Source organism: Microcebus murinus, chromosome 7, assembly GCF_040939455.1.
Source record: "Microcebus murinus isolate Inina chromosome 7, M.murinus_Inina_mat1.0, whole genome shotgun sequence".
Classification (NCBI taxonomy): Eukaryota; Metazoa; Chordata; class Mammalia; order Primates; family Cheirogaleidae; genus Microcebus; species Microcebus murinus.
Window position 1 is genome coordinate 25,175,057 of NC_134110.1, and position 25,404 is coordinate 25,200,460.

The 25,404-nt window shown below is 59.3% G+C and overlaps 2 protein-coding genes across 3 annotated transcripts; one reads left to right on the forward strand and one right to left on the reverse strand.

Moving 5' to 3' along the window:
• The first annotated feature begins 46 nt into the window (after positions 1 to 46).
• On the forward strand, positions 47 to 25,395 carry BOP1 (BOP1 ribosomal biogenesis factor). Of its 2 annotated transcripts, XM_012760172.3 has the most exons (16): positions 47 to 204; positions 2,642 to 2,821; positions 11,253 to 11,333; positions 22,561 to 22,715; positions 22,792 to 22,909; positions 22,989 to 23,090; positions 23,160 to 23,372; positions 23,440 to 23,601; positions 23,672 to 23,752; positions 23,818 to 23,887; positions 23,966 to 24,098; positions 24,183 to 24,363; positions 24,438 to 24,726; positions 24,809 to 24,893; positions 24,976 to 25,083; positions 25,160 to 25,395. In XM_012760172.3, exons 1-16 carry the CDS (start codon positions 103 to 105, stop codon positions 25,311 to 25,313), a joined length of 2,214 nt encoding a protein of 737 aa, XP_012615626.2. In that variant the 5' UTR covers positions 47 to 102; the 3' UTR covers positions 25,314 to 25,395. The 2 variants fall into 2 exon arrangements, with proteins under 2 accessions (XP_012615626.2, XP_012615627.2); XM_012760173.3 differs by lacking the exon at positions 2,642 to 2,821.
• Positions 18,358 to 20,937, reverse strand: SCX (scleraxis bHLH transcription factor). The gene is made up of 2 exons (XM_012760174.2): positions 20,203 to 20,937; positions 18,358 to 19,318 (listed from the first exon to the last, which is right to left on the reverse strand). Exons 1-2 carry the CDS (start codon positions 20,776 to 20,778, stop codon positions 19,280 to 19,282), a joined length of 615 nt encoding a protein of 204 aa, XP_012615628.1. The 5' UTR covers positions 20,779 to 20,937; the 3' UTR covers positions 18,358 to 19,279.
• Positions 25,396 to 25,404: the final 9 nt, after the last annotated feature.

A 25,404-nucleotide genomic window follows, 5' to 3' on the forward strand; every position in this document is an offset into this window, starting at 1 on the left:
TGAATCCCACCAATCGAGGCCAGGCTGGGCGGGGCCTGCCGGCGCACGCGCCGCGGCGCTGCCGGAAGCGGCTGTGGAGGTCCGAGCCGGCGTGCAGCTGGCATGGCGGGCGAGCTGGGCTCTTGGCGCGTGGAGGCTACGGCGGGCTGCGGCATGAAGCGGCGGCCAGAGTCTGAGCAGGACCCGGAGCCACAGCTGGAGGAGGTGACCACGGGGCGGCGGGGGCTTGGCCGTCCGAGGGCCCAACGTGCACGTGGCGGGCGGGGACGTGGGTCGAGAGGGGAGGCGGGGAGGGCGGGGGCGCGTCCGCTGTGCTGGCGTCGCTGTGGGGCCCCAGGCTGAGAGGACAGCCCGTGCTGCGGAGCTGCGGAGCGGGAGTCGGTCTGGGGATGCCGGAGGGAGCGGGCGGGGGGCGGGGGCAGCCCTCACCGGAGCCTTTCGAGCCTCTTGCGTTGTGCATCTTGCCATCGGTAGGATCGGGGTTTGCACCCCCACTTAATATTTAACCTCTTCGTACTCGCCTTATCTGCATTATTATTCTCATGGTTGGATATGAGAATAAGAAAACCTGAATAGAACTCAGTGACTGCTGTGTTTATTGTATCAGAACTTATTGCTGCTCTACTCCTAATGCCCAGCTTAGCCGTGGTGTGGTTGTGGGGGCGTCATCAAATCTGGGCAGAAGGCATGCACAGCCAAGTGGGTTGTTGAAGCTGTCCCTTTGTTTTGTGAAATGTACTCCTGTTGCTCGCCCACTGCCCTCTGCCAGCAGGCAGGTCTGGGCGCCAGGCTCTGCTACTTCCACCCTTTGGCTAAATACTCATCAGGAGTCAGTTGTTTTTTTTTTTTTTTTTGTTTTTTTTTTGAGACAGAGTCTCGCTTTGTTGCCCAGGCTAGAGTGAGTGCCGTGGCATCAGCCTAGCTCACAGCAACCTCAAACTCCTGGGCTCGAGTGATCCTTCTGCCTCAGCCTCCCGGGTAGCTGGGACTACAGGCATGCGCCACCATGCCCAGCTAATTTTTTATATATATATCAGTTGGCCAATTAATTTCTTTCTATTTATAGTAGAGACGGGGTCTCGCTCTTGCTCAGGCTGGTTTTGAACTCCTGACCTTGAGCAATCCGCCCGCCTCGGCCTCCCAAGAGCTAGGATTACAGGAGTGAGCCACAGCGCCCGGCCAGGAGTCAGTTGTTTTTGTGCCCAAACCATTTATGGTCTATTTGTTATTAGAATTGTGTGGCCAACTGAATATTGGAACTCCATCACCAGTGGGTATATGTTAGAATCACTTCTGTGAAAACTCAGTTGAATGCTATGGCATAGCTGGTAAATACAGTCTGTTTTCTTGGGAGAGATTTACAAACTATTAGAAGACAGTAAAGGCTAGACTTCACACTCAGCTGCTTCCAGAGAGTCTTTGAGTTCCTGTTCTACTTTTTTTCTTTTTTTTTGAGACAGTGTCTTTCTGTGATACCCAGGCTGGTGTGCAGTGGCATGGTTATTGCTCATTGTCACCTCAAACTCCTGGCCTCAAGCAGTCCTCCCACTTTGGCTTCCTGAGTGAATGGGACTACAGGCATGTGCTACCACTCCCAGCTCTCTAGTTCCACTTTTTAAAACCCGGTGATGGGCTGGGCAAGGTGGCTCACGCCTGTAATGCTAGCACTCTGGGAGGCCGAGGTGGGAGGATTGCTCGAGGTCAGGAGTTTGAAACCAGCCTGAGAAAGAGCGAGGCCCCACTCTACTAAAGATGGAAACAAAATTAATTGGCCAACTAAAAATATATGCAAAAAATTAGCCGGGCTTGGTGGCACATGCCTGTAGTCCCAGCAGTTTGGGAGGCTGAGGCAGAAGGATTGCTTGAGCCCAGGAGTTTGAGGTTGCTGTGAGATAGGCTGACGCCACAGAGTGAGACTCTGTCTCAAAAAACAAAAAAAACAAACTGATGATGGAACCTGTCTGCTGTATGTCATGTAGCTAGGCATGGAGTGGTCTCCAGTCATCAGGGCTCTGCTCAGAGAAAGCTGTGTCCTGCTCCAAGACAGGAGTGATTAGGATTATACTTGTGTATAAGTAAAGCATGAATTGTTTTTATTACTCTTCAACTAGCCTTTTCAACTTGCTGACTGTTGGTTCCAATCTCATTAGATAAGGAGGCTGCTTCCTCAGGTGGTAAAAGCCCTGCAGGGCTTGTGATCCTCTTCTGGCCCCCAGCTCCTCCCCCAGTTAGTGCCCTCACAGCTCTTGGGGGCATTGGATGCCAGAGTAGACTGTGGAGGAGTTTAGTTGGCAGTGGCAAGCAAGTTTTTAATGCAGTGGAAACTGAGCTCTAAAAAGGGGATGTTGTCCTTAAAAGGTGTCTTCTTTGTGAGATGCTAGGAATTAAAATGTACATGCCAGAGGCAGGTAGCCATGCTGCCTGTGGAGGTAGAAGGTGCGGAAGGCTCAGGCTAGGTGGATGGTTCACTAGAGGTAGAGACTTGGGGCTGGAGGGTAGGGCGTTGGAGGCTGGCTGTACAGAGCTACTGGTCAGTCCCTGGAGTGGATGGTGGGGCCTGCTCCTTGCAGCAGTCATCTCATGGTGCCGGTGTGGGCAAGCCTGCAGGGGCAGCAGACACCAACCCAGTGCTTCCTTGCAGCTCTCTCTCTGCAGCTCTGCTCCCAGCCATGGAGACAGCATGGATTCTGGCCTTTCTGACAGTGAAGAGAGTGTATTCTCAGGCCTGGAAGATTCTGGTAGTGACAGTAATGAGGATGATGGCCATGATGACCTCGAGGGCCACGGCGGGACAGAGAAGACGCCTGGGGAGCAGGTGCAGGTGGGTGAGTGAGGAGCCTCCCTGGTGGGCTTGTCTCTCTAGGCAAAGGTGGTCAGGAGGAGGAAGGCTTGCTGGGGCCTGGGCTCTCTGAGGGGCTGCACTGTACTGCTTTCTCCACAGTTCCCTCAGGAACTCCAAGGCCCATGCCCCTCGTTCGCTACACCTGGGGCACACTGGGCTCTGGAGCTCTGGTTTTCATCCTCAGTTATGTGTACCATTTAAGGGAACTCTGAAAATCCCCATGCTTGAACCTTTTCCCTTCAGGCGATTCTTGTGTTGCCCGTCTGTGGGACACTGAACCACCCTCTCAGCCTTGCTGCAGGCTGAGTTTCCTCCAGGCAGGGTCCAAGATGGGGACTGGACTCGCTGTGGCTGCTGGGATAGGGGCCCAAGCAGGCTGCATATGGGACCGCTGGAGTCGAGCCCCACTGACCCTACAGGGCTTCAGGAGCCCAAGTGCCCACAGGTGGAGTGTTTGCATTGTACCATTGCAGTGATGGTGGGGTGTGCCCCACTCTTAAGGGACACGTTTTTCTTCAGTGGAATTTAACTAAAATACAGCATTTGTTATTCAAATATTATGGAAATAGTTTGTAATGATTTACACTTCCAGTGGCTTTGGCATTCTGAAAGTTACCATCTTGGCTAGTACAGAAGCCTGCTCCCTTGACGGAAACCAAAAGCCATGGCTTGTTCAGTTTGTGCTGGTTGCATTGGATATCTTTGTTTACTAGGAAAAAAAGAGTTTTTTAAAGAGACATAGTCTCTCTCCATGTTGCCCAAGCTGGTCTTGAACAGCTGGGTTCAAGTGTTCTTCCCTTCTCAGCCTTTCGAATAACTGGGACTATAGGTGTGCACCACTGAGCCCAGCTAGGAAGAAAAGACTTAAAATCAGATTTAAACCTTCTACCTATTCCAGCTTTAATTATAATACTGGCATGCACAGAGAGAAAATGATGTGCTAAGTCTGTTGACTGTGGTTTGCAACTATTTTCCCCTTCTTAAGGTTTAAAATAATAAAATACAACTTCCTTGAAAAAAACTTAGAGCCAGATATGGTGGCACATGCCTGTAGTCCCAGCTACTTGGGAGGCTGAGGCAGGAGGATCGCTCAAGTCCAGCAGTTTGAGGTTACTGTGAGCCGTGATGACGCCACTGTACTATAGCCCAAGCAGCAGAATCAGACTGTCTCAAAAAAAAAAAAAGGAAAGTTAAGGATTTACACATTTAAGTATTTGAAGTATTCCTTTTATTAAATTCTTTGAAATAGGTAATGTGTACAAGTATCTCAGAGGTACAGCAGGATGTGTCCTGGTAGAAGGCCCTGTCTCCTCTGCGCTTGTCTCTAGAGCCCCCGAGCTCTGGGCCTTCTGAGCTGCTGAGTGTGTGCAGCTCCATCTTGTTCTCTGCGGGGGTTTCTGTGACTGGACATAGCTGGCTGCCCTGCACAGGATGTTCCTGCAGCACCTCTTTGGTCTGTTTGCTCCGTTATGCTGCAAAGCCTGAGGCTGCAGCCTCAGTAAGAGATGGTGAATAAACTGCCTGCCCTTTGCCCACAGGGTGGGCTCTTGGAGTTGCCAGCCTCTGACTGCATGGTGCTGGGGGGATGGTCGTCTGGTTTCCTGCACCACCCCTGCTGCCTGCCCAGCTTTTGTGCTTACATCTTAGCGTATGTTCTGTGCTTTAGCATGTTTGGCCCCTGCTGGAATATTTTCAGTTCTGAAGTGTGGTCCTCATTACTGGATTTAAATTCTTGCAGGCTAGGAGAGTGAATTGAAGAGGTTGCACTACCGTCGGCTCCTTAGGAAGTCTCTCCTACTGCCCCCTTTTCCCAGCTATTCCTCAGAAGCCATCAGACACCTTGGCCTGACTGAGCTGGGCACTTCCCTCCTGTCTGCACCCCTTGCGGGATGGTGCAGATCCTTTGCCATCTTGTAGCCCTGTTGGTGGAAACTCAGCCTGCAGGACAGTCCCTGCTTCCTGAATATTCTCATGGCTTCCCTGAACATGGCCACACAAAGCATCTGGGATGCCCCTCTGATAGATAGCCCTGCCACACTCTGGGTTGGTAGCCCTAGGTTAGGCTCATTTCTTTGTCATCCTGAAGCCAGCCCAGGGCTCATTACACCTGTAACCCTGGCACCCTCCAACCTCTTGGGTGCTGCCAACCAACCTCACCCCCAGTCAGGGCTTGTCATGTGTCACATCATTTGGAGGTCTCTGCCCCAGATGTTCATCCCACTGGATATGGGTCCTCAATCCAAGAGCTCCTCCATTGGCCAGCTTCTAGAAGTAGCCCCTCCCATTAGTGGTAGGAACTCATGCCAGCAGTGACTTACCAGCTTCTGCCCCTGTCTCTGTGAGGTGTCCCAGCTCTTTTCTGGGAAGCCTGGGATTCTGTGGCACCTGCCACGGCATGCACACCTGTGTGGTCTTGCACATAGTCAGGGGCCGTAGTGAGCATCTTTGTGAATGACGGTACCATCTGCCTGGGACCCACTGGAGAATAAGATAACTTTTCTGTGATGAGAGAACAGCCTGATTGCTCCTTCCCCACGCCCACTGCCCCCTCTTCTTGGGTGTGTCTCCTACCTGGGGTGCTGGTGACTGCCAAGCAGTGGGTTTTCTGCTAATTTCTCTTCAGCCATGTGCTCCTGTCTACTTGACCATCACCCCTATTTCCTCCACGTTCTGTTGGCAAGATGTGTCCCCTATCCGTCTCAAGGCTTCCACTGCCTCTTGCCAAGGATGAGGGGCAGTCACCTCTCTTCTCCGTCTCTGTGCCTCATGTGTTCTGAAGGACAGTCTGGTGACTGACAGATCAGACTGGAACAGTGGTGGCATCTGTGTGGTGTCGGGCTATGTGCTCCCCAGACCTTGCTGCCTGTGGTGTTGCACCTGGCCCAGAAGATGTAGTGAGGCAGGCCCTGTGGCATTTGCAGAAAGCCTGTCTCTGCTGCTGTTCTGGCAGTCCCGTGCTAGTGGGTCACTTCAGGGAGCCCTGTCCCATAAGTCTAGGTTCCAGGCGTTTGCCTCAAACCATCCCAGACAGAGAAGGGCATCCTGCCGAAAGCATTGCACAGGTGAGGACTGGAGCAGACGGCCTGGCATGCCTGAGGGAGGCTGCTGTGGTGTGCGCCTGGAGGCAGCAAACCCACAGGGAGATGCTGGGTTTGGTGCCTCCTGTGTGTGCATTTCTTCTAGGCCTGTTGGGCAGACGCTGGCCCAGGTGCTTAGGGCCACTCTGGGCAAATGTGCCCCCATGGGGTGAGAATGCGCTTGGCTCCAATGCCAGCCAGGTACTTCCCTCTCACTTCCCACTTCCCTTGGGCCTTTTGTATTTCTGCGTGTGCACCGCTTTCTTTTTAAGGGGTGTGTAGAATCATGTGATGTTGGTGTGATGGGGGTGCTAGAGGACTCACAGGAGGTCTGAGGGTACGTGGGGAACGGTCTCCCTCCCTCCCACGCCTTTTCCTGCACACACCTCTGTTCAGGCAACTTCTGTTTCCAGTTTTAAAGTTTCTTTCCAAGATGTTTTTTGCACATCCAAGCTTGTGTGCATATAAAGAGTTTTCAAATGGTGGTTTCTTAGAAGAAAAGGGAGCACATCTTGCTCAGTCTCAGGACTTTTTACCTTGCTTTTGAGTTCGTTGCTCTCTGAGCACACGGCTGCTCAGCGCAGGTGGGCTGTGGTGGATACTTGCAGTCATTTGCTATTATAAATGGTGCTACAGTAATAACATTGTTTATGCTGCTTCTCACATAATGTGAGCAATTCTTGGGTTTAAATTCTGGGAAGAATTTCCAAGCCTAAGAGTAAATGCATTTTTAATTGTGAAAGGCATCCTTACTGTCCCCTGGAGGTTGTGCCACTCTGGGCAGCCACACCTGAGATGGAGCCTCCTCCCAAGCTAAGGTCCTACATGGTGAAACTTCATCTCTTCTTTTTTTTTTTTTTTTTTTTTAAATTTTTTTTTTTTTTTTGAGACAGAGTCTCACTTTGTTGCCCAGGCTAGAGTGAGTGCCGTGGCATCAGCTTGGCTCACAGCAACCTCAATCTCCGGGGCTCAGCGATCCTACTGCCTCAGCCTCCCGAGTAGCTGGGACTACAGGCATGCGCCACCATGCCCGGCTAATTTTTTGTATATATATTTTTAGTTGGTCAATTAATTTATTTCTATTTTTGGTAGAGACGGGGTCTCGCTCAGGCTGGTTTCGAACTCCTGACCTTGAGCAATCCGCCCGCCTCGGCCTCCCAAAGTGCTAGGATTACAGGCGTGAGCCACCACGCCCGGCCATCTCTTCTTTATATTAAGAAAGAGGCACCTTTTCCTTTGTTTCTGTGAGAACTACTGTTTCAGCTAAATCCCTTTGCATCTGAAATGCACTTTTCATCACTGTTTATGTTCCTTTCCCATGGGTCATAGGTGTGCCCGGGCTCTGTGACCTGCCCTTCTGCTTTGGGCCCCTGCCCAGCCTGGCCTGCACTTCCCACCTGTGCCCCTGCCCTTGAGCTCATGGCTGAGGTAGAACCCCTACGAAGTGCCTTGGTGGTCCTCCCCCAGGTGCAGCCACCCCTATCATGGGCCCTTCTGTCCTTATGGGGAGGGAGGAGATATCTTGTCAGTTTTTTGTTTTTTTGAAACAGAGCCTCGCTTTGTTGTCCAGGCTAGAGTGAGTGTGTGGCGTCAGCCTAGCTCACAGTAACCTCAAACTCCTGAGCTCAAGCAATCCTTCTGCCTCAGCCTCCTGAGTAACTGGGACTATAGCCACGCGCCGCCATGCCCGACTAATTTTTTCTATATATATTAATTGGCCAATTAATTTCTTTCTATTTATAGTAGAAATGGGGTCTCGGTCTTGCTCAGGCTGTTTTCGAACTCTTGACCTCGAGCAATCCGCCCACCTCAGCCTCCCAGAGTGCTAGGATTACAGGCATGAGCCACTGCGCCCTGCCTGTCAGTTCTTTTTTCAATCTATTTTCTTAGGACTTCCTTTTAACCCTTTTCTCCCTAAGTTTCAGTTTGCTGCCCCAATCCCAAAAGCACTCTGTTTTCTTCCCTTGGTCAGATTGACCACCTGTCCACCCAGCGTCTTGTGTCCTCACGTGGATTTGCACATGGGATCAGGAAAACTAGCTTCGTTTTGGTCTGAGGTCCCTGGACCAGGAGCCCTTGGCTGTTTTCTCTGTTTGTGTCAGTTATGTGTCATTGTGCAGCAAATTACCCCAAACCCAGTGCCTTCCAACAACAAGCACTCACTCTCACTGTTTCTGGGGGTTGGGAGCCCTGGCATCTTGCAAGGTGTGCTCAGGGTGGTAGCAGGATAGGGGTTTCCTTTCCAAGCTCCCTCACCTGGCTGTTGTCAGGAGGTGCTCAGAGCTGCAGAAGGGCACGATGTGTTCTGGGGCTGGTGAGTGGGTGGGAACAAGAGCTGGCAAAGGAGGGGCCAGCTACTGGGGCTACCTCTTCCCTGCCCTGAGGGTCTGGGCCACACATAAACCCAAAGCCACAAGAAAGCCCTTGGCTGCAGGTGGGCTACCACCAAAGCTAGGGGGTCCTGTTGTGAACATGCTGGGCCCTGAGTCACAAGAGATATCTTTTACTTTGTATTGTCTCTGGCCTTTTCAGTCCCTGTTGGTGTATTTTCTGTTAAAAGCATGTGGGTTTTCCATGCATCAGTTTATAAGTCTCTCCTGTTAGATGAGCCACATGCATGGAGCCCTCCTGTGCTGGGCTGCGGGCAGCTGGTGTGGGCTGTGCCCTGAGGAGTGTAACAGCCCCCTTGTCCAGCGTGGAGGGTCTGTGGTGCAGCACTGAGTTCTTCAGCCTCCTTTGTGCGTAGGGTCTTTGTGTCACCAGCCACACTCTGGTCTTTGCCCTCAGGTGTAAGGGAAATGCACGTGCATGGCAGTGGTTGCTTCCTTTCTTTCTGCCAAGTCTCTAGTGGAATCCTCTTGTGGGCAGCCCTGACCTAGAAACCACAGGGAAAGTAGTGCTGGGAGCAGTGTTTTGGCCTGGCTGACACAGTGGCCATGCCTGTCTGCTCATAGAAAGAGACAGGTGCCCTCGCTGTCACATGCCCAGTTGGTGGTAGTATTAGGGCATGGCCAGGTTGGGCCAGATGCTGGGCAGGGAGGAGCTCATTCAGTGTTTTGGGCTCACATACATTCTGCCCTGGGGCTGGGCAGAGATGTGCCTATCCTCTGAGGTCCAGAGGCCCCCCAGGTTCAGGGACGGGAGTGGCTCCCTCCTCCTGGCCTGTTGCCAGCCTCCAGTACAGTTCCTCTCCCAGCTGGTCAGCACAGCCTCCTATATGAGCCCCACCTGGGTGCATGGGTCAGCTCCCTGTCTGTTCATGGATCCTTCAGTCCTGCTTTTCATTGGTCTGGGTTGCCTGTCCTTGCTGTCCCTGTGGTGTCTCTGGGCTTTCCCTTCACCCTACACCCCGACTCTGGCCAGTTGGCTTCTGTTGGTTATAGCTTGAGACTGTGCTGCTGCCTGCGCCCTCGGGGGGCTGCCTTTCCTGCCCTGAGGTCTGGGTCCCCTCACCTGGGGCTCTTTCAGGGCAGCTCTGGGCAGGGTTGGTGCTGGGAGCCTGGGGGGCTGCGTGGATCTGGGCAGACCCTCCCCCATGGTGTCTGCACTACTGCCAGGCGGGGGCACTGGGAGTGTTTCATGGGCTGACATTCCATTTGTCCATTTTTGGGATGTTTTTTTCCTAATTTTTAAATTAAAAAATATGTTTTCAATGCCCCAAAGCATCTGCCTCCAAAATTTGAAGTGATGGGGCTTTCCCAGGTCACCCAGTTCCCAGAGCTGAGCTGTTTGGTGCCCCTGCTCTTAGGGAGTGCAGGGTGGGTTCCCGCGCTGCTGCCCTCTGGTGGACGTCATCTGCCCCATAGCCATCACTTCATCAAGCAGACGCACACCTGGAGCCCTGGGTGCTTATCTGTGTCGGGCTCTCCCAGCCCCTACATGGCTGTGTGGGTGGCCTGTCTGTACCCACAGGGCAGCAGGGGGCACACAGTGTGGATGGCAAGTAGTCATCACCAGCCAGGACATTGTGCCTGTGGCCTTGGCTCAGAAGTTGAGGGTCATGGGGTGCAGCGACCAGGTGCAGTGCCCTGGCTGCGACCCCTGAGGCCCATGCTGCAGAGCATGCTGTGGGTGTGGGGCAGATAGCAGCTTGGTGTCACCTTGGCGTTGGCTGGCTCTGGCCTAGGGGGCTGCCTGGCTCAGGGACTGGGGCAGGTGTTGGGGTCGGTGCATCTAGGCAGAGGCAGGGCCTAGGGCTAACCCACCCTGCTCCCAGCCAGGCAGTGGACCTGCTTCCAGTGGGCAGTAGGGGAGATGGGGGTGGAGGATCTGGGAACTGGATCTTTCCTTGTCCCTGGCCTGGAGAAAAACTTAGCTTCCCATTTCTCTTTATATTGAGGGAAAAAACAGGCGAGAGGAGGAGCAGGCTCGGCAAGCCTTTGGCTCCTGCTCGGGCAGGAGGGCGTGGGGCTCCAGGCGGGGGTTGCGCTCAGGGGTTCCTGCTCCCCCCCCCCCGGGGGGGTGAGAGGTGGGCCTGTTTTCCCCATCAGTCCTGGTTCCGCCAGTAAACCCGATCTGGTTGGAGCCATCCACGCCTCCCCAGTGTGTGGGGGGGAAGGGGCAAGAAACTGTTTTCCAGGTTGGGTTGTGAATTCTCAGCAGCCCACTCCCTGACCTGGGGGGCTGGGGTCGGCCTGGGGCTGTGGACGTGCTGGGTGGGAGGGGGCTGGGGGCCTACAGAACCACAGGCATTCTGCAGGTTCAGGGCACCTCTCTGGGCCCTTGGCTGGCTGAGCTGGGCCAAACAGGCATCTTCTCCACCCCTGTGCTGGTGAGCTGCCTTGGGGCAAGGGTCTTACCCTGAGGCATGGCCTGTCTGTGGTCTCTGTGCCAGCTCTGGGTGTGTGCCACCCTGCCCTGCCCATATTGCTACCCGGGTGGCGCCGCTGGCTCTTGGTCTGCCATGGGTCTGTCGGACCAGAAGCCCTGCAGCAGCTTTGATGGTGATAGGAGTTAAGGGCAGTGGCTGAGGGGATTGGAGGGTCCTGCTGCTCTGGATGCCTTCACCCTTTCCAGCCCGGCACCAAATGTCAGCACCTCCCTGGGCTGCCAGGAAGCCCAAGGGGAGGCTGGTGAGCCCGGCCCTAGCAGAGGTGCAATGTCTGGGCGGGGCCTGCAGTGGTGAACGCCAAGCTACACAGGCCCTGAGGCACACGTGGAGCTGGGGTGTCCCATGGGGGCTGTGGGGACCTCAGCCTTGGGGAGAGCAGTTCTGCAGTTCTTCTGAAGTGCTTCACCAGAAGAGGAGGCTGGGGTCCCTGGGCCTGGGACATACTGAAGGTCAAAGGGCATCCCATGCCACCTGACATAACCATTCTTCCCTCTCTCTGCAGGCCGGTCCCCCTTACCAGAGGACAGAAGTGGTGAGAGTGCAGAGCGGGAATGAGTATGCCGAGGACAGCTCTGACGAGGAGGTGAGCTGGGCTCATGCACTTTCCATGAGGGTAGGAGGCCCTGTGCCAGGGTGGGGTGGCAGCCAGGAGCCACCCAGTGGGTGTGTTGGGCCTTCCTAAAGGTGAGCTGTGCTGCCTGGGGGTGGAAGAGGGGTTGGAGCCGTAGCGAGGCTTGAGTGGGCGTCCTGGCTTGGGGCCCTGTTCTATGTCTGGAAGAGTGATTTCGAGGTCTGGGACACATGACTGAGACAGTATGTGTGGGTCATTGCGCGTGCCAGGGGAGGGAGGCTGGGTGTGGCTCCATGGTTCCTGTGCCTTTGTCTGGGCCCTGGCCCCGTGGACTGGTCTCGCAGATCCTGATGTGTCTGCAGGTGGCCTGCTCTGGGACACCGTGTGCTCCTTGGTGGGGGTGTCATGAGCAGAGTAAGGCTCCCATCTGTGAGGTGAGCCACTGCAGCCTTGGGCAGGGGATGGGCATCTCCTGGTGTCTTGGTTGGCTTTGCCTTTCCCATGGTACTTCCAAGCAGTGGCTGATGTGGGCTAGGCCACCGCCTTCAGGCCTCTGAATTCCAGGAGCACTTACTCAGGAGGGATAGCAAAATTTGGTGGTTTCTTTCAAGAAGCTTACAGTCTGAAGGGGAAAAGCATGGTGCTGGGCCAGGGGTGTGGCTGGTTTCTCTGGAGCCACGGTGCCTAGAGGCCATGATAGGGTGTGTCCAGGGGTCATAGTTGAGTTGTGGGGGCTGCCCTCAACTTGTAAGGGCCTGGAAGCTCTCAGCCCCGAGGCAGTGGCGTCACCTGCCTGTCCCTTCCCTGATGTGGCCAGGCACACGCCTGGTGGGAGCGAGAGCCTTCTCTGGGCATTGGGGGCTGCAGGGGGCAGGCTTTGGTGTGAAGCCTGCAGGGATGGGGCCCTTGCTTCCCGAAGGAGCTCTTCCTGCCTGCCTGTCAGGGGCTGTCCCCAGGGCCTGGGGGAGACACGCGCTCCCTCCCTGCTCAGGTTCCCCCCCTCATGCTCTCTTGGCAGTGGCTGCTTGGCTGCCCGCCCGATCCGGTCTCTGCTGCGCGTTCGGAGAACAGAGACAAAACAAAATAAATTGGTTTCCTGGCCGTAGCAGCGGCGCACTCAGTGAAGGGGGGCCACGCAGCACGGCCCCTGCCTGTCTCCCCTCCCCCTCCCAGGGGCTCTGGCTGTCGGCAGCCACATCCTGTCGGCTACTTTTTTATATTTGGTATTTTGAGAAATCAATGATGATTGTAAGTGGAGTGCAGAGGCCGGGGGAGAGGCCCCGGAAGATCGCGGCTGATGGCAGGGCTAGCCTGACCTGCCTACAGAGCTCCACCGGGCCTGTCCCTTGCCACTGCTGGCCTCAGGGTGGGCAGCCCCCTGCTGTGCCGGGAGGAAGCGGCTGGGCCACGGGGGCTGCTTCCTCTGTGATGACTATCCCAGATGTGGTCTGAGTGACAACCCAGGAGCTGAGATGCCGCCTGGCCTTACTCCTGCCAGCATAGCTGGCCAGTGGCTCGAGGGGGCGGCAGAGCTCAGCTTTCAGGAGTCCAGCCAGGCCTGGACAGATGTGTCCCTTCCCGAGAAGTCTGTGCATGGGGGGTGCCCAGAGGTTGTGTCCATTGCGGCCTCTGCACCCTTGGGGCAGAATGAGGTTGGCCGAGGGGAGTGATTTGGGGCTGCAGGTGGTCAGGGAGGAGCCTTGGACAGCCTTCCAGCAAGTGTTGGACCAAGGGTCCTGGTTGGGAGAGGAGGACTGGGTCCTCTTTGAGCTTCCTCCCCCTGCCCCCGTTCCTGACAGCAGCGCATCTCTCTTGGGGTATGCAGACATGGCAGCCCCTCCCTGGCAGAGGCCCTGTGTTTGGCTGTGGCCTGTTTGGCTGGTGCCTATGAGGGGCCGCAACCTGCTGTCAGGGCAGTCCCTGCTTGGGCCTCCATTGGATGGCCCCTTCTCCCAGCAGTGTTCTTGGAGTTGGCCGGTCATGCTGGGACCCTGGTGCTCCTCTTTGGCCAATCAGAGGCACTTAACAGAGCTGGCTGGATGGGTCTGACCAGGGCCCTAGCAGCAGGCAGGAGGGTCCTGCTGGGGGCAAGTGCTGCTAGCCCCCACCTGCCTCCTATCCTGGGCCTCTTCCCTGCCCAACCCCAGGTCTGGGTTCCAGGGCCTGGTCTGGGGACTCTAGAGCTTCTGTGCCCTCTGACCACTGCCCTTCAATGGAGCCCCACTTTGGGGGTTTCCCTCCCCTAGACATTTCCCTAACCCTGGCCCAACCTTGGCGGGAGAGCTGCTTCCATTCACGTGGTCTCCTCCTACCCTCCCTGGAGTGAGGCTGAGGGAGGTGGGGGTGGAGCCCCTGATTGAGCTGCTGGGCCCGGTTGGGGTCCTGGCCGCCATGGAGTGGGGGGAGCCCCCAGGAGCCAGCTAAGCTGCGGCCGCCCCGCCCCCGCACGGCCACCTCACTCCTCTCCCACCGCGCCTGAGCCTGGAGCTTCACAGACGTGATCTCATCCAGCCGCCCGGACCCCCAGGGAGGGGGGCGGGGAGAAGGGGCGGGGCGAGGGAGCCCTCCGGCCTTTGCAAAGGCAGCTCCCCTCTTGGTGTCAAGAAGCTGGGAGAAACTGAGGCTGAGGCATGGCTCAGGAGAAGAACTGCATGTCTCTCCTTCCCCTCACCTGCCCAGCAGGCCTGCAGTCAGGGTGAGGGGTTCAGGGCACTGAGAACTCAGGGAGAGGCCGGGGAGGAGCTGCTCCTCGCTTGCCTCTACCCTGCCCCTGGGGCCCATCCCCTGTGGACTGCTGGTGAGTCTGGGGAGCAGGGATAGGCGTGGGGGCTGCAGCCCTGGCTACTCCCCTGGGATGGGTCCCTCTGCATCCAGAGCCCGCCGTCTCCTCTGCTCTCTCGCCAAACGCCATTAATGGCTTCTCCCAGCTACTGAACCGGCAGCTGCCTCCAGTGCTGGCGGCCTCCTGCTCCTCCGGGGCCGCCCCCGCCCGCCCGCCCGCGTCTTGGCCCCGAGCACTCAGTCTTGCGTCCTTGCGTCCTGGCAGCCATCGCCTCTCGGCTCAAGTTTCCCAGCAGCGAGTGAGCAGCTGGCCCTCCCCACTTGGTTTGTGGAGGGCGCCCCAGGCCTGCAGACTGCCCTGGCTTTCCTGGCGGCCATCTGCCCTGCCAAGCCCATGCCTGTAGACTGCCCTGGTTTTCCTGGCAGCCATCTGCCCTGCCAAGGCCATACCTGCCTCTGAATGGGCTCAGACTGCCCCCCCCAGCTCTTGTCCTTTCTCCATGTGCGTGGCCAGCCTTCCCAGAGGGGCACCCCTGCCGACATGCTCTGCTGACCCCACACCCTCTCCAGTGGTAGGCGTGGGTGAGCATATGCTGTGGTCCCCGCTGGGTGCCCCTTGACCAAGGAAACCCCACCTCCATCTAGCACCACCCCATGGCCCAAAAGCCACCCTTTGCATTGGATTGGGAGAGGAGATTCCTTTTGGGAAGCGGGGGAGGTCAGGCAGAAGGGATGGGTGGTGGAAGTCAGCTGCCCCCTGTGAGGGGTCTCAGGGCCTGGGAACCTGGTGGTAATGGTGGGGGAGGGGTGGGGTGGAGAGCCCTCCAGAGCCCCTTCCTCCCTCTTGCTGGGGTGTGGGGGTAGGGGCTCTGGGCCTGCTCTGGTGCCCACTCAGGGCCAGTTTCCTTGGCAGTAGGAACCCTGGTATGTGGCCGGAGGGTGCTGGGACAAGGGGTTATTGAGGGAGGTTTGCCCTGGGGCTGACCAGGGGCAGTGTCTGGAGGGCAGGTTCTGTGGGGCTTGGTGGGCACGGGGTGCTGGCTGGGATAGGGGCATAGCAGGAAGCTGGCTGCAGGGGCTGGGGCTGGACTTGTCCCGAAGCCAGGCTGTGCTGATGGGGGTAGGAGTCTCAGATGCATATGGGCTGTGTTTGGGGTTGAGCAGGTAGCACTCTGGTAACCTCCACCTTGAAGCTGCAGTTCTATCTCTGTGTAGCATGGCTCAGACCAGGCCTTTGCCACTTAGGTGAAATTGGGTTGACACGGGGTGAGCAGTGAGTGTGAGACACGTGTCTGAGCCCAGGCCCCTAACCCTAGCATCTGGACAGGTGTTCTGGGAGTTGCTGCTCCATTGGACCCTGGACCAGGCAGGCTGGGGTCTGGGTCAGTGTCTGGCAAGGGGTGCCCTCTCTCTACCCCGCACCATGGGGCTGGCAGGAGGCCGGGCTGTGGGCCCAGCCAGCTTCTTCAGGGACACACAGATGGTGGGCGCAGAGAGGGAGGTGAGGGCTGGGCTAGGGGATCCTCCTCCCCCTGCTCTGCCCCTGCCGTGGGTCCCCGTAGGAAGGTGAAGCCCAAGCAGGACCTGGCTTTTTCCATCTGATCTGCCAAGGACTCTGGCTCCAGCACCAGAGCTCAGCATCCTGCTGGAACTTTCTGTGGGTTCCAATGCAGCAGGTGAGCCTGGTGTAAGCAGCTGCCTCCTGACCCCCCACCCCACCCTGGATGCCCTGAGCACTTAGAGATAAAACTCTGAGAGAGGGAGGAGGAGGAGGAGTCATGGGCACAGGAAGGCCATGTTGCTCTGAGACAGGCGGCCATCGAGTGCGGGGGAGTGGAGTGAGCGCTGAACACTACCCGCATTGTAATCGGAGAGGGGCTGGGGGAAGAGAGAGACTGAGCGAGGGCGGCTGACCCCACGCTCCCGGGGGACAGGTGGGAGAGGCGGAACGAGGAGAGAGTGAAGGATTCCAGAGGTGGGCCGGCTTCCTCTCTTGCAGACAGACACGGGAGGGCGGCGGGCAGCGGGCCAGCCGCGTACCTGCAGTTCCAATCTGTGGTCCTGACAGCTGCAGCCACTTTGGAGAGGGGGAGGGGAGGGGGCTCATCTAGGGCGGAAAAACCCCAGCCGGCACATCAGCCGGCTGCTGGCTGCTGCCTGTGTCCGGTGCGGTCTGGGCGTGGGGGCCCCCATGAAAGCACTGACCCTGGGTCTGTGTGTGTCCTTGGCCAGCCAGCCTGGGCTCTCAGAGTGTGGTGCCTGACCTGGAGGGTCACATGTGTTTCCTGGCAGCCCGCAGGTGCTGAGCAGGGTGGGGCGGCTGGCCCGTGGGCGCAGGCAGCCTGGTGATGAATCATGTGGTGCCCTGTTCCCCAGGCTGGGGACAGGGAGCTGACAGCTGAGGCTGAGCGGAGCATTTCCAGCCCAGCTCAGCTCATAGGGGTGGCTCTTGGCCCAGGGTGCAGGCGGACCCCCCTCCTTCCCAGCTGCCTCTGTGGGGCACGTGAGGGGAGCCCTGGGTCTGTACCGAAGCTCCTGGCATGGTGTAGGGTGAGGCCAGCACTCTGGGATGGAAGCCAGGGGCTGTGGTGGGCAGGGAGCACCTGCCACCCCTTGGCTGTGAGTAGCTGTGTAGACTCGAGTGGGGCACAGGGCTGTGGTTCAGCCCACGCCACCCCTGGTCTGGTTTAGATTTCTGGAGCAGTGGAGGGTGACGGAGCGTTCTCCTGCCCCTCCCCTCCTGCTGGCTGGCGGGCCAGGCCCTGGGCCGCTGCTACCGGTGCAGTGCAGGGAGCGGCTGGGCCGGCTGCCCAGGCCTGAGGCTGGCCAAGCTGCAGCCGCAGTCAGAGTCAGGCCCCGCATGGAGGGCTCGGCCAGCGCGTGCTGCACCCCAACCCACCGGGCCCTGGGGATCCTCCTGGCTCCAACGCCTCTGTTCTGTTCCCTGGCCCCTTTTTTCTGGTTGCGTTCGACACCACAGACTCAGGCCCTTATCTAGTGGCCTCCGACTTTCCTCTCACTGTGTCCCTGTGCCCTACCCAAACCCTCGTGCCTAGGCCTGTGCCCGCCACCTGCTCCAGTCTTTGCCTGCCCTCCATGCAGAGTCCCAAGCCACGAGGTACCTATTGGTGCCCCACTGAATCCCTGACATCTGCCTGCGCAGGCCAGCAGTCCCCACCGAAGGATGCCTCTCCCCTGCACACTTTGGTTTGCTTTGTGGAAACTTCCAGTGTCCAATTTCAAAGGGCACATCCCTCTGGTTTGTCCCCAGTGCTGGCTAGGCCACTCCGACCACTGAGGTGGGGTGTTCACCCAGCTACCCATCCTCTTGTTAGGCTTGTGGGTGAGGCCACAGACCCTCCCTGCAGAACCACACCCGGTGCCCAGTGGGCAGAAGACAGCCAGCTTGGGGACTCTGGGGGCTGTGCTTGTCCAGGGCAGGGTGCCCTGCTGGGTCGTGCTCCTGGGCCCACCCAACTTCTCACAGTGGCCTCGTTGGCTGGCAGGGCGGCTGGGCAGGTGATGCAAGGAGAGCACTCCAAGAGGGGAAGGGGCTGCCTCAGCTCCTAGCTGCACCCCCATATCCCCCCAGGGCCTAGTGTCCTAGGTGGGTGGGGACTTCTGTAGTGACCAAGTTTGTCCTCGCCTCCCCTCCTTCTGGCCAGCTGTAGGCTCCTGCAGGATTAAGGAGAGGAAATTTGGGGTTGGGTTTCTCTGAACGAAACCTGCCGTTGTGACTTTTTATCCTGTTATATTTCTATCAGATTGGACACAGCCCCCTCTAGCCCCTAATAGCTCTGGCTTTGAGAATTTCTTCCAGAATTACACCACCACTTCCTGCCCCACAGTTCCCTGGAGCCCATCTGTGCAGGGGAGGGGGCAGCTCTGGCCCTGCCCTGTGCAGATGCCCACGTGGGCCTCAGCACCTGGTCCCCCACAGGGACCTGGGGGCTCAGTGCCTGTGCTAAGGTCTGCAAGTGCTCAGAGCTGGGGTCTGAGGAGGGGCCTGGGACCGGCCAGCCACCCCGCTGCCCGCACTTGGCGCCCTCAGCTATTCCCTGCCCGGCTGGAAGTTGGGCTGCTGCTGGGGTTGGCTGGGAGGGATGGCCGCACAGAGCCACCTGCCTTTCTTCTCTGCTGTGCCCACCTAGCTCACACCACTAAACCACAATTGTCACCTGCAGAGTTTAATGGCTAGCCAGCTGTACAGGGAGCATGGTGGGGGCCTATGTCAGCCTCCTCATGGTGGGCAGGGGTCTTGGGGAGTTGGGTGGGGTGTGGTGGTGGAAGGACGGCTGGCGTCCTCCTTCTAGCATGGGCACTGGTTCTGGGGCGCAGGGGAGAGGTGCCTCTGTCCAGTTAGTGTGTAGAGGTAGGGGAGTGGGATGACCCTGGCATGCAGTGGGCCCCATAGCCCTTACTGGGGTCTTGGGTGGGCACTTGGGGTGCACTTTAGATGTCCACTTCCTGGGGATCTGTGGACAAAGGCTGTGGTGTCGTTTGCCCACAGCTAAGTGGCCTAGGCTAGCTGTTACTTTCTCACCCCTGGGTGCCTGGCAGGCCTATAGGCAAGGTAAGGTGGCTCTGCTTCTGCCCACCTTCCTGGGGGGAAGGGCTTTGTCCTTCCCTTCCCTCCCGCAGCCTCACTCCAAAGCCACCATAGGAGCTCCGGGTGGGTAAGCCCAGCTTGTCTCCCTCCACGAGGAATGGCCCCGAGTCCTGGGGATTGGAGGGTCTTCGCAGAGAACTGGGGTACCCTGGCCACTGGGGTGGGAGTGTAGGCTCAGGGTGGGGGCGAATTCCCAACCTTCCAAGAGGTCAATCTGCCTCCATATTTGGAAGATAATGTTTTGTTTTTAATTATACAAAATTTCCAGACTTTATATTATCATATAAAAGACACAAGATGCCAACACATAGCGACCGGAAGAAAACCCAGGCAGGAAGCCAGCATGGAAAGTTCCAGTGGGTCTGGGCAGGTGCTGGGGCCACCTCAGAGTCCTGCTGCCGCCTGTCCATCCATGGGCCCTGCTCACAGCCTGGCAGGGCTGGCCTGGCGGGCACATTCATGGAAGGCCTTGCCCAAGTCAGGTCCGAGGTGGGGGCTCTCTGTGGCTCACCCAGGGGCATCCACCTCCCCCAGTAGCATGTGCCTCCTTGCAGCCGTGGGCCCACTCCTAACTTCGAATCGCCGTCTTTCTGTCGCGGTCCTTGCTCTGCAGAGGGGAGGGAGGAGTGTGAGGGCCAAGACCCAGAGACCTGGTACCACCCCAAGCTGCCTGGGCCTCTCTGCTTTCCCCACCGGGTGCTGTCCCTAGTGGCTGATACGGAGGCACCCCCTTCCCAACTCGCCCCAGCTTCCCCCGTGCGTTTTGGGGAGGGGAGCACACTGCTGCACAGCAGAAATTGTAAAATTAAATTTCCCAGATGTTCAGGCCCCAGGAGCTCGCGCGTGCTGTCTGGAGAGGAAATGGGGATTGGGAAAAGCCCTGCCGTATTTTCTCCCTACTCACCCTGCTTTTCCGGTGCCACCAAGCACAGCAGGGGCTGTAAATCACAGCTGGCCAGCATCTCCTGTGGTGTGGCCTTCGCCCCCCCAGCTGTACCCGCCCCCCCAGCCTCTGCCTTTCTGCCCATGCCTCAGGGAGCCTCAAAGGCCCTGGGGCAGAGCAGGTGCCCAGTCAGCCTTAGGCCAGTAGTGGGCTGCAGGGGCTGTAAGGGCACATGGACCCCAGAGGTCCCTCTTTTCCTGCCTTGCTGCCCCCCAGTCCCCTTCCCATGGGGGTAGAGGGAGTGGGCTTGAACCAACATCCCACTTCCTGAACTTGCTTCACTTCACTCTCACTTGCTGAAGAGCGGGCCTGAAGCAGCCCTGGTCCAGTTCTCCAGCTTCTCCCAGGTTGTGGTCTGCCTTGCCTTCCCCTAGACCCCCTTTTGGCTCCTATCCCTTGCCCCACATTGGGGGGCTCCCTGTAACTCTGGATGGAGGGCCCTGAAGAAGGCCTAACCCTCCCTGTGTGCACTCCGCCCTGCCTTGGCCAGGCTTGGGTTGCAGGTGTCCCTGTGTGCCCTGGCGGGTCCTGCCCGCGGCCGTGCTCACCAACTTTCTCTGGTTGCTGAGGCAGAAGGTGCAGATCTGTTTGGGCTGGGCGTTCTCGCCGTCGCGGGCCGGGGTCGGGAGCGGTGGCGGCGGTGGGGGGCTGCCCGCGCGCGCCCCATGGAAGAAGGCAGGCCCTGAGTGGCACGGCTGCCCGTCACCGCAAGCCTCGCCCACCAGCAGCACGTTGCCCAGGTGCGAGATGTAGCTGGAGGCCAGGCGCAGCGTCTCGATCTTGGACAGCTTGCGGTCAGCCGGCTCCGTAGGGATGAGCGTGCGCAGCGCCGTGAAGGCTGTGTTCACGCTGTTGGTGCGGTCCCGCTCTCGCGCATTCGCTGTGTGCCGCTGCCGGGGCTCACGGCCCGGCCGGCCCCCCACCCCCGGCCCGCCACCCCCGGCCCGCCGGCCCCCAGCCCTCCGCCGGGTGCCCTGGAGGCCGCAGCGCGCAGCGTGCACACGGCAGGGTTTCTCGTCGGAGCCAGAGCTCTCGCTGCCGTGGTCTTCATCCTCCGACAGCGGGCTCACCTCGGGGTACAGGTAGCGGCCCGGCGGCGCCGAGCGCAGCATGGCGAAGGACATGGACCGGCGGGGGCGCGGCGTCAGCTCTGCCGCGCGCCACTCATGCCGCCTCCTGCGGCCTCCGCGGGCCTCGCGGGCCGCCCGGGGCCGGGGCGAGGCGCGGGATCTTGGCTGCGCCCCGCGGTGGCGGCTGCCGGGCGCCGCGCGCACATGTGCGTCGGGGCTGGAGCGAGGCCGCAGGCTGCGCCTTTATAGGGCGGCCCGGCCCCGCCCCCTCGCTGCCCCGCCCCGCCCCCTCCCACCAGAGGCTCTGTGGAGCCCGGGGCCTCTGCCTCCCTGGGCCCCTGCCTGCTCCCTCTCCTCTTACCCTTCTGCCTCCTCTGGGTACCTCAGCCTCTCTCTGGTCCCTGCCTCTGTCTGTCTCCCTGGGCCCTCTGCCTCCCCACCCTCTGCACTCCCCCTACTCTTCTGTTGCCCCTCCCCCTGCCTTTCCCAGCCGTGCTCAGGGGCAGGTCCTTGGAGCATCCCTTCATCTTAAAGGATGCAGAGGAAGTGGGAGACCCCTTCTGTGTGGCAAGTCAGGCCCCCAAGACTACAGTGGCTGCCACTGCTTCTCAGCAGGTGGGAAGGGGCTCCAACAGGACCCATAGCCCTGCTTTTTTCCCTGGGATAAGCACATTAACCCGACTGCTCTGGCCCTAGAGTCTGACCGCGCCCTGTCTGTCTCGCGCTCCCGTGTGCTCTTGGGCCTGTCTGCCAGGCTGTGTGCCCCAGCCCCTGTGCTAATGTGAGTCGGCCCCACCCATCTCTCCTACACCTGCCCCTCCAGGCCTGGAGCAAGCTGTGCCTTCTGCTAGGTCCTCTCCCACTCTTCTCAGCTCACTTCTGCTCCAGGGCTTCAGAGAAACTGCCCCCATAGCCTCATTGCCTACTGTGTGTGTCCTGTGGGTCTCCTCTACCATGCGTGGGGACCGGGCATGCTTGGATAAGACCTGGTTCCTCCCCCAGGTCCCTTAGGAAACACACTTCTGTCCATCTAATTTTGGGATGGCCATGTTGTCCTGGGGTGCTGGAGGGCCCCCCTTTCCCCACGGAGAGGAAAAGGACATTCTCAGCAGTGGGCAGGGCACTGGGGGTGGACTTGTTGGGAGGGACATTAGTGGGCAGGTACAGAGGGGCAGAGCCCAAGGGGTCCTGTCCCACTGGCAGGGGGGAGCTCCCATCTGTGCTCATTCTGTCTGCCCTCCCCCCGTGACTACTGTTGCAGGAAGCGGCGCCTGGGCAGCAGTCCCCAGGCTGGAAGGAGTGAGGGTGGTGGCTGGCAGGGGCTGCAACCAGGAATGTGTGTCCAGGAATGTGGCCGCTCTGCCCGCCTTAAGGAGGGGCAGGGGGGAGGGAGTCCTTGGCCAGCCACAGGGCAGAGCCCAGTGGTTTCTGTCTCCCATGGAGCGGGTCAGAGGGGGTCTTCCTCTCACCCCTGCCCACCTCTACCTTAGGCCCCTGCCAGGGGAGGGAGCCCGGTGGGTGATGAGGTCATTGCTGTCTGTGGCTGCCCAGAGCCCTGGCCAAGGAATCCAATGGGGGGGGGCTGGGGTTGGCACCGCTTCAGTGGAAAATGTGAAGGTGCAGCTCAGGCGCCTCCAAGGGCGGGGGGGTGGGGCAGTGCCGGCCGCTGTGCCACGTCAGACCCTAGGGCCAGGGAAAGGGCATGTGCGGGGGTCAGCTGGCCTCGCGGTGATCGAGGCTAGTGCCTATATTCCGCCTATTCCCTCATCTGCACCTCCTGGGTGGCCTGGAGGGATGTGCATGGTGGAGCTGAATACTGATGTGCCATGGCTGCAGGACATCCGGAACACAGTGGGCAATGTGCCCCTGGAGTGGTACGAGGACTTCCCCCATGTGGGCTATGACCTGGATGGCAGGCGCATCTACAAGCCTCTGCGGACCCGGGATGAACTGGACCAATTTCTGGACAAGATGGATGACCCTGACTACTGGTGAGGGGCTGTGGGCAGGGCCTGCAGTGGGTGGGGCTGTGGGGCTGGAGCCAGGCTCTGACTGGCTGGACCCCAGGCGTACTGTGCAGGACCGGATGACAGGGCATGACCTGAAACTGACCGACCAGCAGGTGGCCCTGGTGCGGCGGCTGCAAAGGGGCCAGTTTGGGGACGAGAGCTTTGATCCGTATGAGGTAAGGCAGCAATCCTGGCCCTGGGGGTCTTGAAGTCCAAATAGGACTCTGGCCCACATGCCTGTGTCTGCTCCCCCAGCCAGCTGTGGACTTCTTCAGTGGGGACATCATGATTCACCCGGTGACCAACCGCCCAGCCGACAAGCGCAGCTTTATCCCATCCCTGGTGGAGAAGGAGAAGGTGGGAGCATCCCTGCCCCCCATGGTACAGGCCCTGTGCTGCCCACCCTGACCCGGGCCATCTGTGCAGGTCTCTCGCATGGTGCATGCCATCAAGATGGGCTGGATTCAACCCCGCCGGCCTCGAGACCCTACCCCCAGCTTCTATGACCTGTGGGCCCAGGAGGACCCCCACGCCGTGCTGGGGCGCCACAAGATGCACGTACCTGCTCCCAAGCTGGCCCTGCCTGGCCATGCCGAGTCCTACAATCCACCTCCCGAATTCCTGCTCAGTGAAAAGGAGGTGGGCCTACACTGGTTGGGGGTCTGGCCCCTGGCCCTGTGCTCCTGGCTCATGCCTCTTTTTATAGCGCTCGGCGTGGGAGCAGGAGGAGCCAGGCGAGAGAAAGCCCAGCTTCCTGCCACGACGGTTCCCGAGCCTGCGGGCCGTGCCTGCATACAGCCGCTTTATCCAGGAGCGCTTTGAGCGCTGCCTCGATCTGTACCTGTGCCCACGACAGCGCAAGATGAGGGTGTGTAGGGGTGGCTCGCCTGGGGGGACATGGGAGAAGGGCAGGGTGAACAGACGCTCTCCTGCCTCAGGTGAATGTGGACCCCGATGACCTCATCCCCAGACTGCCACGGCCTCGGGACCTGCAGCCTTTCCCCACGTGCCAGGCCCTGGTGAGTGGGGCGTGGGGGGCACACATCACTGGGTGTCCGTCTCCTCACTGCTGCCTCCTCTGCAGGTCTACAGGGGCCACAGCAACCTCGTCCGCTGCCTCAGTGTCTCCCCAGGGGGCCAGTGGTTGGCTTCAGGTGGGCCTGAGTTGGGTAGCCCTGGGTGGGGGGCGAGTGGAGGGAGCAGGTCCTCAGAGCCTTCTCTGCTGTGTCCAGGCTCAGATGACGGCTCCTTGCGGCTGTGGGAGGTTGTCACTGCCCGCTGTGTGAGGATTGTGCCCGTGGGGGGCGTGGTGAGGAGTGTCGCCTGGAACCCCAATCCCACTATCTGCCTGGTGGCTGCAGCTGTGTAAGCGTGGGGCCAGAGGCCCTGGGGTGTGGGACATGTGGGGCGGTGCATGTGCTGAGGGGTGTGTCTGGCCCTGGCCTGCAGGGAGGATGCAGTGCTGCTGCTGAATCCCGCCCTGGGAGACCGGCTGGTAGTGAGCAGCACGGATCAGCTGCTGAGTGCCTTTGAGTTGCCCCAGGAGCCCGCCATGCAGCCCGCCTGCTGGCTGGAGGCCTCGGAGGAGGAGCGCCAGGGGGGCCTGCGGCTGCGCATCTGCCATGGCAAGGTGTGTGGAGGGGCTGGGGGATGTGGAGGGGGCTGGCCTGGATCAGCCAACCAGCCAGCCATGTTCTCCTGCAGCCAGTAATGCAGGTGACCTGGCACGGGCGTGGGGACTACTTGGCTGCAGTACTGGCCACCCCAGGCCACACCCAGGTGCTGATCCACCAGCTGAGCCGGCGCCGCAGCCAGACCCCATTCCGCCGCAGCCACGGACAGGTGCAGTGTGTAGCCTTTCACCCTTCTCGGCCCTTCCTGTTTGTGGCCTCCCAGCGCAGTGTCCGCCTTTACCACCTGCTGCGCCAAGAGCTCACCAAGAAGCTGATGCCCAACTGCAAGTGGGTGTCCAGCCTCGCTGTGCACCCTGCTGGTGAGCCTGTGTGGGACTGTGGGATGTGCACCCTGTGGGTGAGCATGTGGGGCCACCCTGCTCACTACCTCTGGCCACCTAGGTGACAACATCATCTGTGGGAGCTATGACAGCAAGCTGGTGTGGTTCGATCTGGATCTCTCTACCAAGCCGTATAAGGTGCTGAGGTAAGGTGAGGTGGGCTGTGGATGTGGCCAGTTGGGTCCCTCCATTTAGCCTGACCCTGCCGCTAATCTGAAATCCCCCCAGGCACCACAAGAAGGCCTTGCGGGCTGTGGCCTTCCACCCCCGGTACCCACTCTTTGCATCTGGCTCAGATGACGGCAGTGTCATTGTCTGCCACGGCATGGTGTACAAGTGAGTGCTGACCTGCCTGGCCCCTCCTTGGGACAGCTGTGTCCGCTTATGTCCTGAGCCCTCTTCCTCCCCACAGCGATCTGCTGCAGAACCCACTGCTAGTGCCCGTCAAGGTGCTGAAGGGGCATGCGCTGACCCGAGACCTGGGTGTGCTGGATGTCGCCTTCCACCCCTCCCAGCCATGGATCTTCTCTTCGGGGGCCGACGGGACCATCCGTCTCTTCAGCTAGTGGCCTGCCTGCCTCAGTGGCCACAGCTGAGGTGTGGGGGTCTGGGTGTACTCAGGATCTTCAATAGAGGTTTTGTTCCCTATGGCCTGGT